Here is a 20,301-nt window from a genome sequence, read left to right as displayed (position 1 = left end):
TTGCAATGCAGAAACTTGCAATCATCTTTCAGAAAAAAAAAAATAAAGGAACATATAGCAAGGCGACGCGGCGGCCAACGCACTACAACGAGCGGCATGCTTGCAATGCTCAGCCTGCCTGCATCGGCATCTGAATGCGTTGGGTTCAGAGAGAGGCAGCATAACTGAACTCATGCTGCTCTTGCTGCAACTGCAGGAGAGCTCGCCGTGTACGAACGGCCATGGACGTTCAGGTGCTGCTTGTTTGTCCGGGTCCAGGAGCTTGGGACTGCCCTTGCTGCTTAACTAGACGCGTAGAGCGCCTTGCACTGGTGACTGGTTAGCATGATTCGCACGCCCTCGGATACGGTCGAGTAGCATTCTTCTTCCTGGTCACTATCTGCCTCTAACATAACTACATAAGCAAGCAATCGACCCGCGCGTGTTCCACGAGAGGCCTGCCTCCTGCAAAGCGCAAACAAGTTAACAAAGCCCCCTAAACAGACTCTCACTAACAACTAAGCTCAGGTGAAGCATGCAAGAATTCTTTTTCCCTTCCCTTCTCAAAAAGAGAAAAGGACGCCTATGGGCAAGCAAAATATTGCACATCTTCTGTAGATAATTATGCCGCTTCAGTAAGAAATTTTGGCAATTATTACACATGGTCACTTGCCCAGCAGTTGTCCTCGAGCAATAGGTGGGTATGCCTCCCCATAACACAACAATAAGGTTACACTTGCATCACTAATGTGTAGAACAAAGTGTTTTCCACGAAATCACAGAAACATAAATCTACATGCAAACTCGTACCCGCAGGTACCTCAAGATAAATATTCCAACTCCAGGGTCGATCTTCTCTGGTAACAGAAGTAGCTCCTCAGCCAAGAGGACTTGGCTTTTGCAGGAATGGAGCAGGCCTCACATAACTGAACCCCACGAAGTTGCTGTTGGCTGCGACTGGGCTGGCCACTGGAGAGTCCAGGACGGGCATGCTCGTCCAGCACTCGTCGAAGTTCGCGATGCAGGTCTTGCCAGCAACATTTGGGCGGAAGCTTGGCTGGATCTGCCGGGCCTCCAGTCTCTTCCAGTTGATTGACTTGAACCACTTGTGGTTCTTTATTTCATCACTGCCATCTGGCCCACTTCCCAGCCGTCTGCCAGCTTCTTTGTTCAGTAACTGCAATAATCAACACAGGGTCGAGAAATTAGAGATGACAGGATGAATCTCTGAAAAGAAAATTGTTGCAAGATGGGACGGTGGCGTTAAGGGCATATAAATTTCAGCCCATCCAAATCTGGTGCTCCAAGCACAGCACGAGTGATCTGTTCTTCGAAGACTTGATTAGTTTTATTTTACCAAACGGTAGATTTTGATACATGCATGAAGCTGGCGGAACAAAATGCATGTAAGCAAGGTAAAGATAGCAGCAACTTACTCCTTTCAACAGAGAGTGAACTTCACTGGATAGATATGTCGGCAGCTTTATCTTCTCCTTCACTATCTTCTGCTGAATCTTGTCTCTGTTTCCACCAACAAATGGTGGCTGTCGTATAAGGCAAAAAAATTGTTAGCATACAAAAAAAGGGATACCAATCAAATAAATCTCCTATGAACCAAAAACTGCCAGTCCAAAGCTTCCAGCTCAAACAACTCACCTTGCCCGTAAGCATTTCAAAAAGAAGGATCCCCACGCTCCACCAGTCAGCAGCCTTATCATGCCCCCGGCCCTGAACAATTTCTGGGGCCATGTACTCAACAGTACCGCACATAGAGTTTGATCTAGTGTTTTCATCAAATTCCTTTGCCACGCCAAAGTCAGTCAGCATGGCCTAGAAATCATAGATGTCAAAAAGAAACAAAATAAAAAATCAAAATTTTCATATGTGAAGGGAGCACAAGGTTTTATAGGAGGAACAGAGGATATATTAACGTATCCTTACATGACCATCAGCATCGAGTAAGATGTTCTCAGGCTTCAAATCTCTATGCATAATACCATTGGCATGGAGGTGGGCTACGGCAGATACAATTTCAGCAGTATAGATGCGTGCAAGCTCCTCCCTATAAGATAAGGTACTTATTAAGGCTAGTAACAACTTGATAGGCACAAAGTAGAAATATATGAAACCAAAATACCTAAATAAACCCTGTTGGTAAAGCTGGAAGAAGAGATGGCCCCCATTTATGAAGTCGAGGACAAGGTAAAGTCGGTACTTTGTCTGCCAAGATTGTAGTGTTTAATATTGGCAACAGGATACTGCCAAAAGTAGAGCATCTGATCATGGCAATAAAGAATAGACGCATAAATGGTAATTGCCTACCTGAAACGAGTACCTCAGCTGCACTACAAAAGGATGGTCAACTTTTGTCAGTATATCTCTCTCAGCTTTCATGTACTCGGCATGATTCTTCTCCACAACCTTGTCCTTCCTCATAACTTTCATTGCATATATTTCTGAAGTACCTTTCTTTCTCACCTGATAGACTTTGCCAAATGCACCTTGGCCAACAAGCTTCAAGACTTCGAAATCATCGAGCCCAACACCCTCATTCTCCTTTTTGACATCATCAAGCTCATCATCACTAAGGGACACATGGCTAATTTGCTTTTCTTTGGAAGAGCATTCTGAAAGTTCCAATGAGATCTCAGTCTCGTGTGGCGTAAGCTTGCTAAATGGCAACGATTGGCTAACAAGAGATGATGGACCAACAAGAGAATGAGATCGCTTGACAATGACATCAGGGTCATTGTAAACCTCATCGCTGGAGTCAGCCACAGGTGCTGGACTGCCTGGAGTGAGAATATTCACTTCTGTAGGAGTATGGACTGCAGTAGGTCCGAAAACATCAGAAAAATCGAACTCGACATTTTCAGAAGGGACAACATCTGGTGGCCCCCCTGGGAGAAGTATCTTCCCTCTAAAAAGCTTGGGGCCCTGTGCACGAGCTGCTGTAACAGAGGTTATCTCAGAGGAAACCATCTTCAGATCTTCTAGAGCTTATGAGATTCAGCAGTTTCGTGACCTAAGAAGTCTTGGGCCACAATTTAGCTAGGGCAGCTCCCTTCAACGAATTCCCAGATAAACTAGAATGATGCCTTATAGGGCAACTGTCTAAGGGAGGCTCCCTCCACAGATTCCCAAGACAACAGAAGATGCAGGGCTGCGAACAATGGCCTTGAACAAGTGGAAGTTTACAAAAACAACTGGGAAACCTAGAAACCCTGGAAGGAGGCAAGGAGGGAAGCTGCCACTGTTTCCCGCTGAACAGGAAACTTTGGATGCTACTGTTCTTCCTGAACTCATGAGATCAGAGATCAACTTGTCTATGGTCTGCAGGAACAATAATAATATTGTTAGCTTGCTTGATGAACATTGAAGAGGGAAAGTTATTAAAGAAGAATTTAGGCTAGGGAGATTATTGCATAATTCGCAGCATGAAATTGGTCGCAGCTTTCAGTACAGGACAGACTAAGATTATTATGACATGCAGTGATAAGATGGTAAATGCTCGTGTTACAAACCTATGAGCTCACGTTTTATTGGGAGCAACATGCATTCCCATAGCATGCCTTGGTATATTTCTGATGCTGTATTTAGATTTTGTAAGTAGTGTATAAACATGAGCACAAATTACATGGCCATTAGCACGAAGTATATACATGTTCACAAGATATGCAAGGATTCACACAAGCAAATGAGAAGGATGCCTAACTTGTATTTAATATGGATGAAAGAGAACAAAAGGACAAGAAGTAAATCAGATTCTATACAGAGAAATGCATCAGAATCAGTCAATTAGCTGCTTGAGTTGACGAACTATGCTAACAACTGAAGTGCAAAAATGAGACCTTTCACACTTTCAGTGTCGACTTGATCCAAAGACTGAAACTGTGAAATGATTTCAGTAAAACCGTCAAACATAATGGAACGCTCAGGTGTCAACTTTGAATAATGACAGCATTCCAAATCTAGCCCCCCAAAACAACTAACCCAAGACCTTAACTGAAATTATCCCATAACAGCAGCTCGTCCATCCCAGGGGCGGACCCAGCATAGGACATGGGTGTACACATGTACACACGATAATTCTTGCAAACGAAATCAAAGTTAGTAGGTAATATATTGTAACTGGATTCAGATCCGAATACAAATAGTTTTGTTAGGGTTTGGGGTGCTCCGTCTCGCACAGCAGAAGGAGAGAGAAGGGGCGGGCATACCTGGAGGATGCGCTCGTCGCCGGCACAGGGCTGGGCGAACACAGGACAAATGGCGCTGCCGCTCGCCCAGTCGTCGCCGCCAGGGAAGGAAGAGCAAGGGAGGAGGGAGTCCGAGAGAAGGGAAAAGTTTAAGAAACAGAGGGAGGAGATGAACCTGAGGCCCTGAGCGGCTGAGCCCTGAGCGGGACGGCTGTCAATGAGCCGAGCTCGAGCGAGCCTGCCACCTAAAGCTGGCGGATCCCGAGCCGAGATCAGCCCGAGATGTTTAATTCTTACGAAGATCAACGACATCACAGTAGTAGTATTAAGATGACAGATAAAGAGACGCACGTACAACTCTCAGTATAAATTTTTATAGATATTAAATATTATACCACATCAGCAAATTTACTGGTATGGAATTATTATAAGAAGAGAGAAGTAAAAGTTTTATATAATATGAGAGAAATTTCATCCCTATAATACTCATATGGTTCTGATATAAGTTCTCAATTTTTTATATTGTAATGAAACTATGCACTGAAACTGATATAAAAGACACATCTAATTTGATAAATAAATGGAAAGAGAAGCATATCTGGATATTTAGCTTTATTCCCTCTACTTTTCATAGTCCTATTTCTAAAATTAAATTACTCTCTTTCAATAATTTTATTTGAGTTGACAACTTGGAAATAGTATGGATGGTCGTTCGATTCTCATGCAGAGTAACTTCTCTTGAAAAAGATTAATGTAAGTATATAATAACATCTAAAATAAGGAGTCATGATTAATGAGATGCTAAGCAAGGTTCTTATTCTTGATCATTGCATCAAGATAAAATAAACTATCAAAAAATAGAGAAAGTATTATTTTATACCTATTTTAGCTTGTGCAAAACAATAACATGTTATCTAGCTATATTATTTTAACTTTCGATATTTGGAAATTTAATTAATAGAGGTAGTAGGAAAATTAACCTAACTTAGCCCTATTGCTTGAGCCTAACCTAACCTAACCTAGCCCTATTACAATAAAATTTCACCATCACTGTTAGGTAAATCCTCAAACCCACGGCCCTATCCCGCAGATCTATAGAAGAACAAATCCCCACATAAGCACCCAAACGAATCCCAGCGCTCAAACCAAACCCCAAGAGATCTAGTGCACATCACGTCCACAAGCAGTGCGCATCATGCCCACGAGCAGCTTTAGATTGGCGGACCTAGATCAAAATTTTATATAAGAAATCAGGAAAAGAATAGCGCCAGGAGGATCGGGAAGCGCGAATGCAACCAGAGAGGAAAAGGAAGCTGTGGAGGAGGATGTAGAAGACGGGTGATGAGGAGATGAGACCATGTACCTTTGCACAGTGGAGCGAGCAGCGAGGGGGACGGCGGGCGGTGGCGGCAGTTTGATCGGGCGGTTGCGCGGTGAGAGGGCTATTATACTAACAGCTGCGCGGCGGACGCGAGTCTTCAAGGGTGGGAAGGGGATCGCGTGGCGGTATTGCACTGGCAGATCGTGAAGGTATACCGCCGTAGACGATGAATATGCTACATTGAGCGGGTGGTCAAGTTGGACAGATTGGGATCCACTGTGAGTGATACGTCCTGCATCGCGACCTCATGAAGTAATAGTTTTGTATGGGAGATTGTTTTCTCTTGATATACTACGGGAGGTTGTTAGATTCGTTTTTCACACAGAAAAGGTTGATTCTACTTTTCTTTCGCATTCTTGGTTTCTGGTTCAATTTATCTTGCATATCATTTACAAAACGGATAGACAAGATTTAGTTCGCCATGTGTCCTTGAATGAATTTTTAACGCACTTGCTAGGAATTTTGGTTCCGGATGAAACAGGTCGCTTTCTTGTAGTAGCGCACAAATTCCTGCCGATCACCGTCCACTCCAACCTCAACGCCGCCCAAGATCTCGATGCCATGGATTCCTTTGCTTGCAGGCTTTGCAGCACCGGTGGTAGGCCGTGTAGGCGAAGCAGGTCGGAAGAGCCGTGGGACGCTAGGCAACGTGAGGATCACGGGGGACCCAGCAAACCTGCCGTCCCCGTCACAACGTGGCGGCACTCCATTTTTCTTTTTTGGCTGATTTGGACGTGGACGGAGATCTTCTCGATCGGCCGCACGCTTTGAACGGGTCGCTCACTTGTTTTCCTCTTATGTCTTATCCTTATCTGATTTGGTTCCTTTCCGGTTTGGACGAATAATGGGGACACGCACAGGCTACCACAAATTATTATAGTTTTTCTATTTGCTTTAAAAAAATGCATAAAGAATATGCCTTCCACCAAGGGTTGCGTGAGGTAGCTAAATGTGCTTAGTTAGCAACATTTTCTGTCTAGTAGTAGCAATGTATGATTTCTTTTATTCATGTATCCTTAATAATTGGTTTTGGGTATGGATACGTGTGAATTTTAATATGGAGGTAGTTAGTGAGTGACACTGATCTGATGCATCAAACTAGGAGAAGAAAATCAAGCGATTACCCACCAGTGATAGTGGAGCCTGCGCTTATTCTTCAAGATTTGCTCGGCGCTAAATAGCAAGTGAATTAGGCTAAGGGTGTGTTCGTTTCCTAGGATCTAAAGTTTAGATTTGTCATATCAAAAAGAATCTTATCATTTAGAAGTATTAAATAAAGTCTAATTACAAAACTAATTGCAGAACCCCAGGGCTAATTCGCGAGACGAATCTAGTGAGGTATATTAGTCCATGATTAGCGGATGATTACTGTAGCATTGCTGTGGCAAATTATGGATTAATTAGGCTCATTAAATTTGTCACGCGAATTAGCACCCATCTGTGCAAAAGGTTTTATAAACAGATTTTATTTAATACTTCTAAATAGCAAGATTCTCGTTTGATATGATGGGGCTAAAGTTTAGAGGGCAGGAAACGAACACACCCTAAATATTTGACTTAGCATGTAGTCTATAACACCAAGTTCTTAGTTTTGTGCATAGAAATACAAAATAGCGGGGGGAGGCAGCTCATTTTCGCATGCATAAATTTGCTCTGCCCCTATTTATCAGGCATCCAACTTCAAATTTGGCACCCTTTGCGTTTCATGGGTTAGCTGTTTCTTTTAGTCATCATTTCTCGACAGCACAACATCTTGGGTGAATTTGTTATTCTCAAGGTTAAGCGGTGATTTAAGGGAAAAATTTAATTAGCCATGGCAGCATTTTGCACATACAGATCATGTTTGGATTCCTCTTGATTTTAAAATCAGCAAGGAGCTAGGTTTGCTTAGATTTTTGGATTCTATAATACATAGCACTTCGATTAGAAGTTGTGATAAAATCAGAAATGCTTGGATCCCTAGCTGGATTTTGGAGGCTGGATTCTAGATTCCAGAGTGATCCAAGCAGCGTAAGTGTATGGCTTGATTAGCCATATAGTGCAACTATGCAAGTTTATCTTTTGGTGCTATTTTTTTCCCTCTAAAAAGTGGGTCCAAGTGATACTCGTGCCAGATTGTCATGCCATTAAAGATAATTTAGCAAGCTACACCGTGTCACAAATATCTTTTAAAAAATGCATAAACCCGTGACTCAAATTAACGATCACAAGAAATGCAAATGCTGATCCGAGACCTCCCTCTTTTTTCCAGAAGTCGAAATCACACAAAATGGCGCACAATCTTCTTATCCTCCTCGGTGGCCACACGAATACGTTTCTTGTCATGCATATTCCGGATCGCTTCTGTGTGTCCACTGAGGAAGCGCTGCGCAAAACTCTGTTTCGCGTCGACGGACACGTACTCGCTTCGCATTACCCCATCCTGTTGTCGTCTCCGCTGAGACCTCCCTCGCCGTCCACTCGATCAATCTGCTCCAGCGATGTGCTCCCGCGCCTGCGCGCGCCTCCCGCACCCGCTCTTCAGGCCCGCTCCAAGCCCGAAGCGCAGGCCCGCTCTCCCGCAAGGCCCGACCTTAGCCCGGAGCCGTGCCCTCGTCGCGCGCGCGGCCGCGGACGCGCCGGACGACGCGCATTCGCCGCCGTCGAGCTTCGACTTCCTCGCGCTGAAGCGGGAGCTTGAGCTGGAGGAGGAGGGGGCGGTGGTGGCTGTCGAGGCGGATGAGGGAGGGGGAGCTGTCAGCGAGGGCGATGGGGAGAGGGAGGCGGAGAGGAGTGCGAGCGGTACGAGGCGGCGGCGGAGGCAGATGACGAGGCGATCGGCTCTGCTCGCGAAGCAGGTCATCAGTGTGAGCTCGGCACGGAGCCTTGGGTTCGTGTCGCAGCTCTGGGTCCACGCCGCCTCGGTACGTACGGACTGCTGCTCTCTGCACTTGTTTTTTTTTTCGGGTTTGGTCGAGCTGCGTGCTGCTGTGGTACGTACATGGACATTATTACTCTGGGCAGTTCATGGGCGGTGATTACCATTTACGTTTTGCAACAACGTTTAGACGTTCAGTCCTTTCTTATCTGTATCAATTGTTGGGTCAATAATCATAGCGTAATGTGCTTAAAGTAATTGATGGATTGGCCTTAACTCTGACATCGTTCCTTATTGTAACAATATGTCATGTGCACTAAGCTGAATTTTCTATTTCATCGTGCACTAGTTTTGTTTCTTCCACATATCATTAATTCGTTATGGAGACAGCTTTTTTTCTTTCCTCGAATATGCAGGAGAGTTGCGTATCATATATCATTAAAGTAGGAAAACATGGTGCCGAACCAATTCAAATCATTATAATATGACAAGTAATATGGATCTCTGTTATTTATTTGTTGGCAGTATATCATGTGATAGTACAAACTTCAGTCACGACTTAGCTCAGGGGAGGGTCCAAAGGTTTCAAAGGTCCATGTAGTAGTACAATTGAGTTTAAGTAACTTTTTGAAGATAGGTTTGATACATCGTCATCATCAATGGTGGAGCAGAAAAAATAGAGAATATATATATCTCCTAACTTAAGTTCTAGAGTGGTGTGACACTGCATGGAATTTCTTCTATTCTGTACAGTCCCTAGTACAGGAAAGGAGATGGGTCTTCAATACCTAAGCTAAGATGATGGTAGACAATAAAATTCACATCAGCACTGCTGCATCATCATATTCAGAAGAACACACCTCGTTAATTGCAATGCTCAGCCAGTATGTCTTCAACATGAATCATCAGTCCTACCTGAATTTTCTGGTTCACCATCTTTTGCAACTGATTTCTTATAGCCCTCACCTAATCACCTCATCTTCTGCAGCTGACTTCTCTAGTCACCATTAGAGAAGGTAAGGTATAGTAATGGAAGTAACTTGGCTGTTGTATCATTTGATGCTGGTGAAGCTTTTTAATACGCCTCTTTTGTGCAATGGTACTGATAAAGCGAACAATACTGTGTTAATGTAGCGCTTGCCAGCCCAGCCTTACCTATCAGGTTAGTGTTAGGATAGTATCTTATCTATTTGGAAGGTTATGCTTATAAAGAAGAGGCACATACTACCATTAGAATGAAGGAAGCATGAAGAAAGAACAGATCATTCCCATATATTGTCTCCTCTTGTCCCAATCAAACACCCAAGCTGCTACTGTGCAGCCTTCTTCCTGGCGATAATTACCCAAATGATCCAAGGATCATAACAGTCCTATGACTGAGAGCCATATTATTGCTTTTGTTCTAAAAGCTCACAATGACTATGCAACGCAGACATCCCAACCTTGTTCGTGGTCTCCAATTGTTGGTTAAGGCCCTGTTTGTTTGAGCTTTGGTAACTTTTGGACCATTAGCTTTCAGGATCTCCAGATGTCAAATGGCCTCAAAAGCCAGAAGCCAGAAGCACCCTGTCATGAGTTTTTCAGTTTCTGGCTTCTGGGGCATCTGACTTTTGGACATCCCAAAAGCTAGTAGCCCAAAAACCCTTAAAAGTTCAAACAAATCTTGTGGAGAATCTAGTAGCAGTGGCTAAGATTCGCAGTTCCACACATCTAAGTAGACGAAGGCTTACTGTATGCATCACGCTTCACCTTCCCCTTTTGTTGATCTAGCTGCTAGGGGTCATCTTTGCTTATTTGAAGATAAACATTTCTGTGTGGCAACAATACTCCAATGTTCGTTCCTTATATCCCAGTGTAAACTTTCCTAATCCCTTTTATGCCATCCATTGCACCGATGACAATGGGCCTGGACCCACATCGCCATTTAGACAAGCTTGATCTTTTCAAGTTTACGGTGGCGTGAAAAGAATTATTCCTAAAAGATAAACCTGCTGCAAGCCTGCAACATCGTATTGGGCGTTATCATAAATGACAATATATGCTGGGCAGATTACATCTTCAGCTAATAGTCAATTCTGAAAGCGATATCACTTTTCTTTATACTATCCCGTTCTATTTTTCTTCAGTGGGTTGTTGCATTGGTTGAAGTGAGGCCAAGCTTACTTTCAGGAGAAGAAGAGAAATTCCTTTTTGAGGACATATATCAGGTGCGATGGTACAGAATACTTGTTTCCCCCTCCCCCCTCCCGACATAGCTCTATCTTTGTTATCCATATAAACATAAGGGAGAATATGTTCTTATCTCCAGTGTAGCACCTATTCAACTGATGAGCAAGGAACGGATCCCTTTTGTAGGTTGGAGATGTGGTGCTTGTTGAGGATGAATCTGTGATCGAGAATGAACATAATCTTGTCGGATTGCACAGCTTGGTATGCCAGCTTTGTTACATTTATTCAGTGAATAATTCAGACTAAAGAACAATGTCTGTTGAATGCGCCCCACCCCCACCCCCCTCACAATGTTTTCAATACTTGATTTTTTCCCCTGTTTTCAAGAATAAAAAACTGTTCAAATAGTTTTGCTATTTAACATGATGGTAATCTTGTTAGGTGGGCTACAATGTTGTAACTTCTAGGAGGCGCAATGTTGGTAAGGTGAGTCCTTGTGGTCTTTAAAGAGAGGTAATCTGCATGAATTTCATTTCTCCTTTGCAGCTAAAGGTTCTACCTGGATTCAGATGATTTTAAGCTCACTTTTTGTTTCCTTATAGGTGCGTGGTTTCACATTTGACATCAACTCAGGTGCTATGGAGTCTCTTGAGCTTGACTCATTTGGGTTTTCTATCGTCCCTTCTAGTCTGGTAATTTGACTCAAATCCCAATCTCGTTGTACTCACAATCCTGTTGAATGCTATTCTGCTGCAATCTTGATGCAACACTTACTTTTTTTTGCAGGTAAGCACATACTGTTTGTTTGTGGAAGATGTGCTGGATATAGTCTCTGATACAATCGTGGTGCACGAAGATGCAGTCTCCCGGGTTCAACGGTTAACACAGGTCTGCATTACTGGCTGGTTCTGATGCAATCACTCAACTTGAACTGTTAGATAAACCTTGAAATGTGTTTATAATCGGATTGAGAAAACCTTGTTGAGTGAAAGTAACCGTTAACTGGCTGGTTCTGATGCAATCACTCAACTTGAACTGTTAAATAAACCTTGAAATGTGTTTATAATCGGATTGAGAAAACTTTGTTGAGTGAAAGTAACCGTTAACTGGATGTTAGGGCATTTTGGGCACACAAAACATCCATGGACCTGGTGGTGAGATCGATGGGTACCGCAGGTCGGGGAGGAGAAGAGCAAATAGTCAGGGAGGCCGAAAACTCCATAGGAAAGCGAGAGATGGCAAGGATGAATGGGAGCTTCCGATGGACTATTGACACATCGTGCTGGTTGCGTTCTTGCAGGACGAGGAAACTCTCCCTGCCACTATCGAGTATTCTGGTCAGTGCCATTTTCTCTGCTGGTCAGTAGTCAATACTAGTAGGATATTGCTTTAGTTGTTGTACATATTGGAGGATCACGATTGATGAAAGGGCGGCCCTTTCAAGCTGGTCATGGTTTGGTGGTCGCTTTGGCCCGGTGGGTTAGTGAAAAGCGAAGTTCGTTTGTCTTGTGATGACGGAAACCAAACCTCTTTTGACTTCGCCGGCACTGAATGTACTATACCTGTAATCATTCTGTGGTGCAGTACTACCATACTACTGGAATTCAGTGATGGCTGGTGAGTATGATTTCTTGTCTGTCTGTCTGTTGCCTTGTGACCCTTTGCTAGTGGAGGCCTGCGCGTGACGGCCGACCTCTTGGTTAAACTGGGCCTACATTCTTGACGCACCAGTACAGCGACCAACCAGCTCGAGGCATGTTTAGATCCGCCGAACGTCCCATCACATAAGTAAATAAAATCTAATTATAAAATCAATTGCATAAATGAAGGTTAATTCACGAGACGAATGTCTAATTAATCCATTATTAGGCACAGTATGGTCAAATTATGGACTAATTAGATTTAATGGATTTATCTCGTTAATTAGTCTTTATTTATATAATTGATTTTATAATTAGTCTATATTTAATATTTCTAATTGATGTCTAAATATTCGACGTGATTGGGACTATCAAATATGCCCTTAGCCACCACTGTCTGTCCCCCATGTGAACTCATTCTGGGTTTGAAATCGCGGGGACCTTGGCCTGATGAATGCTCCGCTTACATTCACCATTTAAGTCATTCACGGCCACCAGATTCCGCCGGCCAATTGATGGCACTGCCGACGCTCGCCCAAACAAAGTCAATTCCGCCGGCGTGCAGCAGCCAAGATCGCCATCGTTCCCCGCACAGTGCTGCAGAGTGCAGATGCTGTTGGCTGGTCCCGGCACGTCGCTGGCAATGCCCAACCTGGAAGCTGGACGGAGACGGGGACGGTGGCCAGGGCCTGGCTTGGCGTTTGCGTCGTCTCGTTGTTCCCGTCGCCTACCCCGAGGTATACAGTACACTGAAGCGCATTTCTTTTCAACTGATCCGGGGCATGTAGGCTGGGTGACTCTTTGCTTCCAAAAAAGAAAGAGTAAGGGATTAAATTTTAGTTTTTATTTGTTTGGTTACTAATTAGGAGTATTAAACATAAATTAATTATAAAAGCAATTGTATAGATGGAGGTTAATTTGCGAAATAAATCTATTAAGCATAATTAGTCCATAATTTGATAATTTGATGCTACAGCAAATATACACTAATAATAGATTATTTATTAATATTTAATAGATTTATCTTACAAATTAGTAATTAGTTCTGAGTAAATATTCGATGTGACGTGAGTAAAAGCTGCACTGAAGGCGCTCGAGCAGACGCAGCCGATAGACATCGGCGGTGGCAAGTTGCACAGCTGCGACAGGATCTCCATGACCGTGCACATGGGCGTGCCCGTGCGGTGGCGCTGAGGTCTCCCTCTCACCAGCAATCCACGCTCCCTGAACTGTGATCGCGTTCTGGGAACTCGCGGCCCTCTCCTAGGTCGACTGGTACCTGTCCGCTGTCAGACTTCTGTCGCGGTGCACGCCGGCCGTGACCGACCTTTGATACGGAGCACTACGTACTCCTACTTTTGGAACGGGCAGGGGAGATTGGCTGCTGCCATCACCGCCGCGTGAAGCCGCATACGTTTGAGTTTGACCAGAGCGAGACCTACTGGTGCGTTGCAGGCTCAACGAACACATCGAGAAGAGAAGAGAGGATGACCAAGTGGAACTTCTAGTTCTAGAATCTACAGTAGACTTCTCTAGTGCTAGTAGTACTAGAGAAGTACTACCTCCAGCTCCTGGTATCCCGTCTCATCCACTGGCTTGCTCGAGGCTCCAGCCACATTGCAGTGAGGCAAATTGCACCGCGAGTCCACGGACGGAACCAACCACCCAACCCACCCACGCAGCACAGTACAGCAGCACCATAAACAGTATCCGTGAGATGATAGCTGATGGTTTGGTTAGTCAATAAGTAGCATAGAGCTATGTCTCATATTTTAGTTATTTTATTTTAACTTTAAATTAGTCACTGACAAGTCATGTAAACCGAACAATCTATATACTGCGATTATTTTGAGTATAAATATACTGTATCAGGATTTCAAAACTATTACAGCAGCTTTCTCAAAGCAGGGTGAACCAAACGACTTTCAGCTTTTTCATAGCTATCAGCTCACAGCAGCTTTTAAGCAGCAGAAAGTTCACAGCAGCTTTTTCACAGCTCACGCCTAAACCAAACACAGCCTCGGTGGCTCACGGCCTCGCCAACAGCAGCACGCGCGGACAGGGCACCGGGACCCACACGGCGTCGCGGCGGTAACCGGAGACGACCACGAGTCCAGTCAGAGCGCCGGGATGAGGTGGCGGCCCGCCGGGAGGGGCTCCCTGCCTCTCTCTGACCGGCTCGCGCGACGCGGCTCGGTCTCGACCAGCAGAGTTGTCAGGTCAACACCGACCCAGCCATCCAGTCAACTGTCAACCCATCACGCCCCCCTTCCTGTTCTTCTTATTTTACCGCGCGCACGTTTGACCGCGGACCGGGGCACCGGCTGCCGGCACGCGAGTTCCCTTTCCTTTTCCCGGTCCCCTTCGCAGGCTTCGCCCTCTTCCCCCCAACTCCGCAGCGGGAGGAAGAAGCAAGCAGAGACAAGGGGAAGGAGACGAGACGACACGGCCTGGGCTCAGAAGAGGAGAGAGGACAAGGAGAAGCGTCCAGAGGCTACAGACCCTGCAGAAAGGTGCGCTCTCTCTCTCTCTCTCTCTCTCTCTGGGGATTCTTCTCGCGGCTAGTTTGATCCAGCCGGTGACTTGAGCTTGGAGATGGAAGCCTGCACGGCAGGCAGGGTCTCTCGTCTATCCCCCTTTTTCCTTAGGCTAGTTCAGGACTTCTCTGAGTTCTGAATGCACAAGTAGGATGATTCGGGGTGTTCATATTGGCAAGGAGTTGATTCCTTCGTTGTTTTCCTGTCCTGGCTTGGGAGATCGCGTTGTTTTGGGGGGTAGGAGATTCTGCTCCTACTTTTGTGGGTGCTTTGTGCTACTACCGGCCATCATGGCGACGTTAGTTCCAGTTTGTTTTCTGAAAGAGGTCTTTTGCGGTCTTTGCAACGGCACCGAAATGATCACTCTTTCTAAAAGCGTTAGTTCAAAGTTGACCATTTTAGGTGTTTGCTCAAGTAGATTAATTTGCGGGAGGTTGCGATTTTGGGGGAAGCTGGGGGGATAACTGATGACCTCGTGATTCATGAACAGGACAAAGGGATTTGGACAATTAGCAGCTTTTCAAGTCTACAGGAATCGCAAGCTTTTCCTGTCAATAAAATTCTTGTGATTCCTACCTTTTACTTTGCCAGTAGATCAAAACGGCGTGCAAATTTTGACTGCAGAGCAAATTTTCATGCTACAAACCCAAAAAAAAAAGAGACTGCTATTCTGCTCTGTAACTGAGATTCTTCTTTTTTATTTGCGAAACTGTAACTGAGATTCTGATCCTCTTTCCTTGAATTTTTGCAGCTGTAGGCGTCTTCTGGTATTAGAACTCAGGATAGAGGGGACATCCTTCGCAACTTTGGTGGTCACTGAATTTGTGAGCTGCGGGTGATGTTATGGTCCTTTCTTCCTTGATGGCAAACGCAGAAGGTTATCGCCTTGTGAGATGCCCCAAGTGTTTGAACGTTCTCCCGGAACCGCCCAATGTTACGGTCTACAGGTGCGGCGGATGTGGCACCACTCTTCGAGGTAAATTGGACAATTCACCATGCTAAGGATACATAATGCTTATCAGCTGTTTGATAATTTGTTTCTCAAGGGTGTCTTCATGTCGCATCTATGCAGCTAAAACCCGGGCTAGCAATGGACAGGATGTGGCCAAGAAACAAGTTCGGCAAGACTCCGACAAGTTTTCGGTTGCTACCTCAGTTAGCAATAATGGAGTGCTTCCTCAAGCCAAAGATCATGCTTCCACCGAAGTTACCATGGACAGCTCCTGCATTGCCGACACTCCTAGCACCGAGCATGGCAGCGATTGCACAAGGAGCAATCAAAGTGGTGATGTTGTGCTACCTGAGAAGAATGATTTGGAGGTTGAGAATAATGAGAGCAAAGACCATCAGGATTTTGAAGGCCAGGATGCCAATTCACGGATGGAAGGTCCTGCTGACCTGGGAAACTCCAATGCAAATAGCACATGCCGAGATTCTGGCGAAGCAGAAAACCACGTCATTGAACAACCTGCAGAGAATTCAGAGACTTGCAGAGTAAGAGAAGATGATGATACGGTGTGCCACTTGAACGCCTCTGAAAACAACATGCTTTCTTCTGAGATGAGCCAAGCAGCCGTCAGTATGCAAGATGCTGAGCAGAAGGAAGCAGGCGCAGCCGAACATGCAGCAAACAAGAAGAGCTATCTTGTTAGGGTACTGTCTCGGTCGTGTGATCTCCGAGCGTCAGTTAATTCGCTTGATTTCCATTCTGCACGGACTTCTCTTCAGTCAAAGAGCTTCAGGGCAAGTGAACCTCTTCAATCGAAGATCATGAACACGGTGGATGAACTGAAGGGCGACCTTTCCGAACTGTTCCATAAACCTTCAGAATCCAACAAGCCGAAGGCGTATCATCCTCCACGTCCTTCAAAACAAGACGCAGGACACATGACTCGTGCAGCCATCACATCCAGCGCACCTCTTGCCGCATACCATCCTGCTCCCAAGCATTCTGGCTACGCAGCTCGCCTCAGCAGGTCTGGCCAGGTTGCTCCCCGTGGGCTGCCCTCGCTGCGATACCGCCGGCACAGGGTTTACTCCTACCATCACAATGTGCAGTCGGAGATGAGACCCTGCCGGCACGAGTGCTGCCACAGCTGCCAGCCACCCTGTTACAGGTCCTGCAAGCAAGAACCTGCGGCAATGCACAAGCCACCGGTCGACAGGGAGATCAAGCGCCGCCCTCCGCCCAGAAACCACTGCCGGCCGGCCCTCCGCGGCGCCCCGTTCGTGATCTGCTCCAACTGCGTCATGCTCGTCCAGCTGCCCACCGACTTCGCCGTCCCGAGCAGAGGGACTCGCCGGCTGCAGTGCGGCTCCTGCTCCGGGATCCTGTCCTACTCGTACAGGGACCCCAGCAGGAAGAAGCCGCAGTCGCCGTTCGGCGGCGACGAGTACAGCACGGACGGCTACGACTACGAGGTCCGCCACCAGCAGGCCGCTGCCGACGGCCGCTTCGCCGCCGGCTTCGAGCAGGCGGACCCGGTGTCGTACTCGGAGGAGTACGGCCTGTCGTTCGGCGTGAGCCACTCGACCAGCACCGAGGACGGGCAGCCGCTGTACGTGTCGAGGAACTCATCGTTCAACACCGCCGACGGGAGGGCGGGAACGGACGGCAAGCTCCACCGGCTGATGGGGTACTCGTCGGCGAGCGAGCTGCTGCGGCGGTACTCCCCCGACCTGTTCGAGAGCTTCGACGGGCGCACGCCCAAGCCCAACACCGCGAGAGCGCACCCCCACGCCGACTGGAAGGGCAAAGGCGTCTGCGTGGCGGGAGAAGGCGACGCCGACGCGCCGCGGGACGGTGCGGCGGTGAAGCGGTCGAAGGCCAGGGGCCTGCCGCTCCAGGGGATTCTGAGGAAGGGAATCCACAGCCTGGAATCGCTCAAGCTCAGGTCGTAGCCGACGCGGATCATTTGTTGCTTGCCGGGACCGCGGCGAGCTTAGGAGATGGTAGCAGACGCGACAGCCGACTGGTTTAGATTTTTAGCACGCGACATGATTGATTCAGTCGCCGGCGTTGTGATGGGCGTTTTAGTGGTTAGGCATTTCTGATCGGTGTGTGCTGACTGTTGAGGTGTTTGCACTTTGCACTTCATCTGTTACTGTAAAGTTGGTTGTATCGGCAATTTTTGTGTGTTGTTTGATGTTGTAGTAGGGTTTGCAGTTTGCACGCGGCACGTGCTTGATGACGGTGACAAATGACAATGTTGTTGCAGTTTGGCTTTCTGAGCTTTGTGACGTGTGCCTATACAACAGAGATTCTCCTTAACAACCGAAACAGGAGTGTTCACTGCATCAAGATTCCAAGAAATCACAACCCTCATGCACATAGATTAGCCAAGCAGGCCATCCCCCAAATACTACCTGCCTGTACTCCTATTCGTATTTGGGTCATACCACGACTTGTCCAGTGCAACTCGCACTGCAACCTGTACAATGGGGCTCCTTCAGCCTCATCTATGTAATGTGCATTTGAACAATCTATTAATGAATCCGCTAAGTATTTGAACAAGCTAGACCGTGCGAGGTGAACACCGGAGCTGAAGCTCAAGACTTCCCCCAGCTTGCAGAACCGTTCAGGATAGCTGAACTCTGCTAGTTTGGCCAGGTTGGCTCGGGCCATGATTTCATTGCCGTCCACGGTCCACTTTGCAGCTTGCATGTACACTTCTATACTATCAGAAAATTCAGGTGCTAGAAAAAGTTTACATAGCGTTGGAAAATGAGACCCTGAAGATGTGAACTGGAATGCACGACTTCAGTTAGGGAACGCTACATGCTTCGTTTCCATGATGGCAAGAACAAAAATGTGCGCTACGTTAGTCGCAGCTTGTACTGCACGAGCTTCAGATCTGGAGAACTCAAACTGGTTCGCGTCAGGCAAGCTGTCTGAACATTTACATTGCATTATACAACCAGTTCTTGGCATATACGCTGTCTGAACGGGTAAGGGTAGCGTACATGCTTGACGTCGTCTCGACCGTACAAGTCCGCCAAGTAACAGTGCTTCACACAACTTGCTGCTGCTGCTCGCGCGTTCCCGCTGTGGCGCCAGCGGTGACGTCACCGTGCCCGCTTCCGCCGTCGCGTCGGTGCTTGAGTTCCCGGAACACCCGCGAGCTCTCCTCGAAGATGTGCGCGCGGCGGTCGTAGTCCGTGGGCCGCCGCCCCTCGTCCTCCCCCGCGATGGCCGCCGCCTCCAGCACCTCCAGCTCCTCCGGCGCCAGGCCTGCCGGCTCCGCGTCCTCCCGCGCCTCGACGGGCTCCGCCGCCCCGCCCCCGCACGGCGTCGCACGGGCGCGCAGGCCCAGGCGCGGCTGCCGCGGGGCGGGAGCCCCGACCACGCGCGGGGGCCGGGCGCAGCCGCGGCTCGCCGTGACCCGGGCCTGGCACGTCGTCGTCACCGCCACGCGCGCGTGCGGCCGTGCGGGGGCCAGGCGGGATACGGGCTGCATGTGATGTCTCGTTGTGTTCGCTTCGTCGGGATCGGTGAGCACGTTTGGGTTGGGGGGCTTTGGGAGGGGAGGGGATCAGGGGAGCCGTGCCGGGGAATCCGGCCGTGGGGGATGCCGGATGCGGCAGTTATATCCGTGTGCCGGGGGGGGTCCGGGACGCGAAGATTCCGGGCGCGTCGCACGCGTGGCGTGGCGGCGGCGCGACGCGTGGGGCGAACACGCGTTGGGTCGAGGGGTAGAGGTGGCTGCCGCCGTGGCGGGGTCTGGGGCCGGGACCCGACGTGGTGGGCGCGCTCGATGGGCGGGACGCGACCGCGAGTCATGGGCGGTGGGCGACGGGGCCTGTGGACTTGTGGCTGGCGTCGGTGGTGTTCGCGTCAGCTGAGCGCGGCCTGCTTCGCATCTGCACGCTGCAGCCCGCCATGTCTGCACGGATGGATCACGAGTTCACGACTGACTTTCGGGCCCGGGATAGTTCAGTGACCGGGCGCGCGCCAGTGCGTCTTATCTGCAGCTGCACGATTTCCACTTGCTGCCGTCCCACATCTCGTGCTCCTTGCTGAAAACGCACTCCACTCGTTGGCTTAAACAGCGCGGCAAGTAGAGTTTTCTCCTCCGTTTTGTCCGCCAGACGCAACGGAAAAGAGCACCGGAGTACCGTGGCGAGGAGGCTAAAAATCCAGAAATCTCGAGGCTCGAGACGCGACTTTCCGCGGTGATCTACCGCGCGGCTACCACAGGATTTGTGGAGAAAAAGGTTCTTCTTTGAAAGAATGATTTGTGAAGTAGAAATGTGCGTAGCCTGGGCTGGAACGCTGTGGCGGTAAGCGATACGGCGTAAGGCGAAAAAGGGAAAGGCCCAGGAAAAAAGATGGTCCCAACTCCCAAACCCAACCGAACCAATCGACGAGGCGAGCCGGAAAAGTTCACGGATCCACGTCGGCGAACGTGCGCGCACGGACGGGTTCCCCGGATCTTCTGAGACCCTGTCCACTCCGCCCTTCGCCCCCCAAACCCCGAGCTGCGCAGGTGCAGCAGCCTGTGAATTCGCCGCAAAATTCGTCCTCAAATCGAGCCTTTGC

At 47.8% G+C, this 20,301-nt stretch overlaps 4 protein-coding genes across 4 annotated transcripts; 2 read left to right on the top strand and 2 right to left on the bottom strand.

The window, feature by feature from the left end:
- Positions 1–578: 578 nt before the first annotated feature.
- On the bottom strand, positions 579–5,746 carry LOC112875247 (serine/threonine-protein kinase AtPK2/AtPK19-like). Its single transcript, XM_025939022.1, has 8 exons — positions 5,542–5,746; positions 4,200–5,403; positions 2,302–3,312; positions 2,117–2,199; positions 1,921–2,041; positions 1,636–1,809; positions 1,416–1,523; positions 579–1,156 (listed from the first exon to the last, which is right to left on the bottom strand). Exons 3-8 carry the CDS (start codon positions 2,959–2,961, stop codon positions 857–859), a joined length of 1,446 nt encoding a protein of 481 aa, XP_025794807.1. The 5' UTR covers positions 2,962–3,312; positions 4,200–5,403; positions 5,542–5,746; the 3' UTR covers positions 579–856.
- A 2,179-nt stretch (positions 5,747–7,925) lies between these two features.
- Positions 7,926–12,221, top strand: LOC112876876. The gene is made up of 7 exons (XM_025941056.1): positions 7,926–8,462; positions 10,543–10,623; positions 10,772–10,846; positions 11,027–11,071; positions 11,188–11,277; positions 11,372–11,473; positions 11,703–12,221. The coding sequence occupies exons 1-7, from the start codon at positions 8,040–8,042 to the stop codon at positions 11,856–11,858; spliced, it is 972 nt and encodes a 323-aa protein (XP_025796841.1). The 5' UTR covers positions 7,926–8,039; the 3' UTR covers positions 11,859–12,221.
- A 2,317-nt stretch (positions 12,222–14,538) lies between these two features.
- LOC112875550 lies at positions 14,539–17,990 on the top strand. Its single transcript, XM_025939432.1, has 3 exons — positions 14,539–14,738; positions 15,514–15,738; positions 15,835–17,990. The coding sequence occupies exons 2-3, from the start codon at positions 15,606–15,608 to the stop codon at positions 17,661–17,663; spliced, it is 1,962 nt and encodes a 653-aa protein (XP_025795217.1). The 5' UTR covers positions 14,539–14,738; positions 15,514–15,605; the 3' UTR covers positions 17,664–17,990.
- Positions 17,991–18,427: 437 nt separating this feature from the next.
- On the bottom strand, positions 18,428–19,333 carry LOC112875552. Its single transcript, XM_025939433.1, has one exon. It carries the CDS (start codon positions 19,217–19,219, stop codon positions 18,773–18,775), a length of 447 nt encoding a protein of 148 aa, XP_025795218.1. The 5' UTR covers positions 19,220–19,333; the 3' UTR covers positions 18,428–18,772.
- Positions 19,334–20,301: the final 968 nt, after the last annotated feature.

The sequence above is a fragment of the Panicum hallii genome, chromosome 9 (genome assembly GCF_002211085.1).
Source record: "Panicum hallii strain FIL2 chromosome 9, PHallii_v3.1, whole genome shotgun sequence".
Taxonomy (NCBI): Eukaryota; Viridiplantae; Streptophyta; class Magnoliopsida; order Poales; family Poaceae; genus Panicum; species Panicum hallii.
Note: the sequence above shows the minus strand (reverse complement) of the source record. Positions and strands in the feature narration are given on the sequence as shown.

Coding starts and splice junctions, on each gene's coding strand:
- LOC112875247 (XM_025939022.1), bottom strand. CDS start 2,961: ATGGTTTCCTCTGAGATAACCTCTGTTACAGCAGCTCGTGCACAGGGC. Junction 1,810..1,920: donor TACTCGATGCTGATGGTCAT/GTAAGGATACGT, acceptor TATGATTTCTAG/GCCATGCTGACTGACTTTGG. Junction 1,157..1,415: donor TTCACTCTCTGTTGAAAGGA/GTAAGTTGCTGC, acceptor TGATTATTGCAG/TTACTGAACAAAGAAGCTGG.
- LOC112876876 (XM_025941056.1), top strand. CDS start 8,040: ATGTGCTCCCGCGCCTGCGCGCGCCTCCCGCACCCGCTCTTCAGGCCC. Junction 10,624..10,771: donor TTTTTGAGGACATATATCAG/GTGCGATGGTAC, acceptor TCCCTTTTGTAG/GTTGGAGATGTGGTGCTTGT. Junction 11,278..11,371: donor CTATCGTCCCTTCTAGTCTG/GTAATTTGACTC, acceptor TTTTTTTTGCAG/GTAAGCACATACTGTTTGTT.
- LOC112875550 (XM_025939432.1), top strand. CDS start 15,606: ATGGTCCTTTCTTCCTTGATGGCAAACGCAGAAGGTTATCGCCTTGTG. Junction 15,739..15,834: donor ATGTGGCACCACTCTTCGAG/GTAAATTGGACA, acceptor GCATCTATGCAG/CTAAAACCCGGGCTAGCAAT.
- LOC112875552 (XM_025939433.1), bottom strand. CDS start 19,219: ATGCAGCCCGTATCCCGCCTGGCCCCCGCACGGCCGCACGCGCGCGTG.